General features: G+C 33.9%; 1 protein-coding gene across 1 annotated transcript; it reads right to left on the reverse strand.

The window, feature by feature from the left end:
• Positions 1-2,612: 2,612 nt before the first annotated feature.
• Positions 2,613-3,661, reverse strand: LOC134750542 (2-aminoethanethiol dioxygenase). Its single transcript, XM_063685741.1, has one exon. The coding sequence runs from the start codon at positions 3,647-3,649 to the stop codon at positions 2,783-2,785; it is 867 nt and encodes a 288-aa protein (XP_063541811.1). The 5' UTR covers positions 3,650-3,661; the 3' UTR covers positions 2,613-2,782.
• Positions 3,662-3,983: the final 322 nt, after the last annotated feature.

Below are 3,983 nucleotides of genomic sequence, written 5' to 3' on the forward strand. Positions count from 1 at the left end.
ATATAAAAACGGAACTTATTGTTAGTCACGTGTTGCCTTACGAGGGTCACACCAAAAGTACTTAAGAGTTAGACCACGCTAAGTTGCCTAAGTTTGCAGCGATTTTGATAGCCCAGTCTGTGCAAGTGTTATTTTAAACGTCAAACTTCTATGAAATAATAACACTTGCACAGACTGTGCTATCAAAATCGCTGCCAACTTAGCTTGGTCTCAGCACTCTTAACTAGACATTGACGTGCGTTATTATCGCTTTTAGTTCCTCCACCATTCACTTCACACAAGTTTATAGCTACATCACTGATTTGATTAGTATCACTTAATGTTAGTGGTCGCAATACCCTGACACTTCACTATAAACTTAAATATGACACAATTAACTAGGTACATTACAATATAATTATTATATTCTAACATTCATATAACTATTTTTAATTTATTGCAGAAGAGAATACGTTTTAAAAGTCATTTAATAAAAAATAATTATGGATGAACGTATTTGATTTACGTACATAATTATTGCTGTACCTATTTAATATTCATCAAATTACTCAATCAATTTGGTGATTGTATTGATAAAATTCACCTAACACCATAATTTTTGTATATTTAGAACGTTTTTTTAAGGGTCTCTGGCAAGCTCGGTTCTCCAGACAAACGTAGTTCCGCTCTCATTTTAAAACGAGTAGCTACTTTGCTCTGAAACTTTGTACTTGTCTGAAATTACTTTATGTAGCTTCAGATACCATAGTAAAAAAATACAGCGAATTTACGTTTTTTCATACAAAACGTGTTTTTGCTCTATTTCGTTTGTTTTATAAACTGGAGCTATATATATAAACTAATTTCAGACCTAGAATTCAGAATGTAATGAAACTTTGTCATTGTATGTGCAAAGTTTCATTACATTCCAAAACATAGTTTTAAAATGAAAACGGAACTCCGTTTGTATGGGAAGGTAAAATTCGGCCGAGCTTGCCGGAGACTCTTAAGGTCTGCTTGGTAAAACAATGATAAATATAAGAAATTGATTGAAAAAAAAACACCTGAAAGATAAAACAAAAAAAAAACCAAAACTGATTAAGATTATAGTATCTTGTTCCAAATACCTAATATAATTGACCTTTCTTTATGTGCGTTTTGACTTTGAATATATCTAAAAGTATGACAGAAAGTCCATGGAGATCAATAGGACTGAATGATTATGATTAGTGGTAACATCTAGGTTCTAGACTCTACATTTGTGTCTTTATCAGCCAAAAGGTACTTTTTCAAATTGTCAGTTACCTTTTGTCTGATAATGCCACATTTGTTAACATTAAAATCATTTAACTAGTGATGGTGACTGATAATAATCTTAAACCACCTTAAACTTAGTGCCCTTAAATTCCTAGTGTTGACAAAGAATATACAAAGACCAGACCGGTAATAAGATTGCAAATCATCATACAAAGTTGTTTCTTCAAAAAACAGCTTGTTACTTAAAGAAATTAATGGGTTAAGGTGTTTTGACAGTGGCATCTTTACCCAATGGTCAAAAGGGGCCATGGCCCAGTAGTGGCAATAGCCAAATATATAAATACCACCACAAGGTCAGTTTAGGACAACTATTGGGTGGCTATAAACCCAACCTCACCCAATACCCAGGGTGCCACACATTAAATATTATATGTGTTTTAAAAATACAACTTTGTATAAAGATCAGTCTCTTATATTCCACATCAATTCTGATTAAAATAATATATTTTCTGATTACAGTCATTAGGCATTAAAATCAAGGCACTAAAATATTTGAACTATTTATTTTGGTAGTCATAGTAAATTTTAAAGGCAGATTACTTTCTACCTAGCATGGATTATAATAATTTATGATAATTTTTAACTCCTTTCATAAAAAGACATCAACATCAAACAAAGTTACTGTAAAAGACGGGGATAGCAGTACTTAAAAAAATCTGTCATTTAAGTTAAAAAAAATTACGTAATTAATTTAGTCACAATATTTGCTTCATTAGATAAAAAAAATGCTTGCATAAAGACATCTTAGTAATCCCCACACAGATTTGTTAATGTAATAATGTAAAATGAAAATGAAAAATGATTTATTTGTGTATCAAAAATGCAGCTTATTACATAGTAGAATTACATTTATGTGAATCTATATTTTGTTGTTGTTTTTATGAATAGAGGTTTTTGTTTTTAAAGGGCCATTTCATTATTTTATATTAAACGTTAACGATGTAATTTAACACTCAGTGCCAAAAACCCGATCCGGTTCATTTTGTATTGGAAATGGGGCGCTTAGCACTGAAAGTGTTAATGTTTAAACTATAACAGACATGAGTCTCAAAATAGTAGATAAAAGAAGAGACTCACCACAAAATACTTGTACATGTTAAGTGGGTATATTTCTTTGTTAGGTTTATATTCCTGTTTAAGTATATTGTTGACTTTGTTTGTGTTTTGAGACATTTATTATTGGTTGAATGGATAATAAAGACCCTCCAGTTATTTTTGACAGTAACAATATTATATGTGACGTTTTCAATCAAAAGGTACCACATTGTCAGTTGTTGATAAGGTTGATTTCAGATTGAAGCCATATGGAAATAGCGCCTTATTGACTACCAACAATAAGTACCCTTTTGATTGAATATGGCACATATTATCATGAATATAATAATAACTAACAAATGTATTATACATACTTCATCAAATTCATCTAAGGTACGCATTCCTGGTCAATTATTTCAATTTCATAGCTACCTAATAACTTAATTTGTACCTATGCCAGCTTAGGGCCTAAGTAAGGAGACTGATCACAGAAAAAACAATCCGGTGCTACCGTCTCTTGCAATTCCACTAAGTTAGAGCTCAACTTATTGATTACTTTATAGTAGCTACATCGCCTGGGCCCTATGTCTTCTATCAAGGTGTCATAAGGTGGTGATAGAACATCGAAAAATGCTGCTGGCATTTCAAGCGCTTGTATCTCATGATAGTTAGATACAGTCGGAGTCAGCACACATGTCTCAGAACTTTCCTTACAAACGCGATCCTGTGAAACTTCAGCGAAAAACTTTCGCTTAACGTGTGTCCCGTGAGCGAGCCTAGCTGCCTCGTGTTTAGCGCTTATTGCTATATCTATAGCGCTCATCTTTTCAGTCACAGGGTGCTCGGAGAAACTACGAATGTTCACGGCACCGTATATTACCTTCAAAAGACCGTGCATATGAGGATGGTCGTGCAGCGGCATCTTGAAGCCAGGTTTCAACACGAAAATACTCATATTGACACCACTATTTTGAAACACTTGGATGTACGTACATGGGGCTTTGTTAGGGTTTTTCCACGTCGCCGGGTCGCATAACCGTCTCTCCAAACCTAGGTCTTCGCTTCTTAATGTGTCCATTATCTTTTTAAGTTTGTTTATGTTGGCAGGGAGGTCGGCCGTAGCCTTCCCGTCGAAGGTCTGCAGGGCGAGCCGGTATGTCGCCACGATTGGCGGCACGCTGACCATATCCATAGTTTTTGCTTCATTTTGCAAATCCATATGAAATTTCCCTATATTGATACACAAGAATTTTGTTCGAGACCGAAAAGTAGAAAATAATCTGCACGATAACAAAGCGAAACTGTCAACAAACGTCATTTTTATGCCTATTGATTGTTCTGTTCCAAAATGTTCCAATCTTCCAATGGGATCAGATATTCGGTCCAAACCAAGATTTGTTAAATAATTAACCACAATAAATGGTAAAAATGTTTAGGGCAAAACAAATAGTATTATATGAGCCCAATGTTTGTTTGAGCAAATAATTTTTCATTATCTAAGCATTTCTTTAATTATATTTTTCGACTACACTGCCATCTTTTGTCGAGTAGACAAACTAAGAAAGATGCGACATCTAGCGCTCAATGCGTACGACCACATTATTTTAACTTCCAATAGGTGGCAATAACTCGGATAATTCAGATTTAGCGAT

The sequence above is a fragment of the Cydia strobilella genome, chromosome 20 (assembly GCF_947568885.1).
Source record: "Cydia strobilella chromosome 20, ilCydStro3.1, whole genome shotgun sequence".
In the NCBI taxonomy this organism is placed as follows: Eukaryota; Metazoa; Arthropoda; class Insecta; order Lepidoptera; family Tortricidae; genus Cydia; species Cydia strobilella.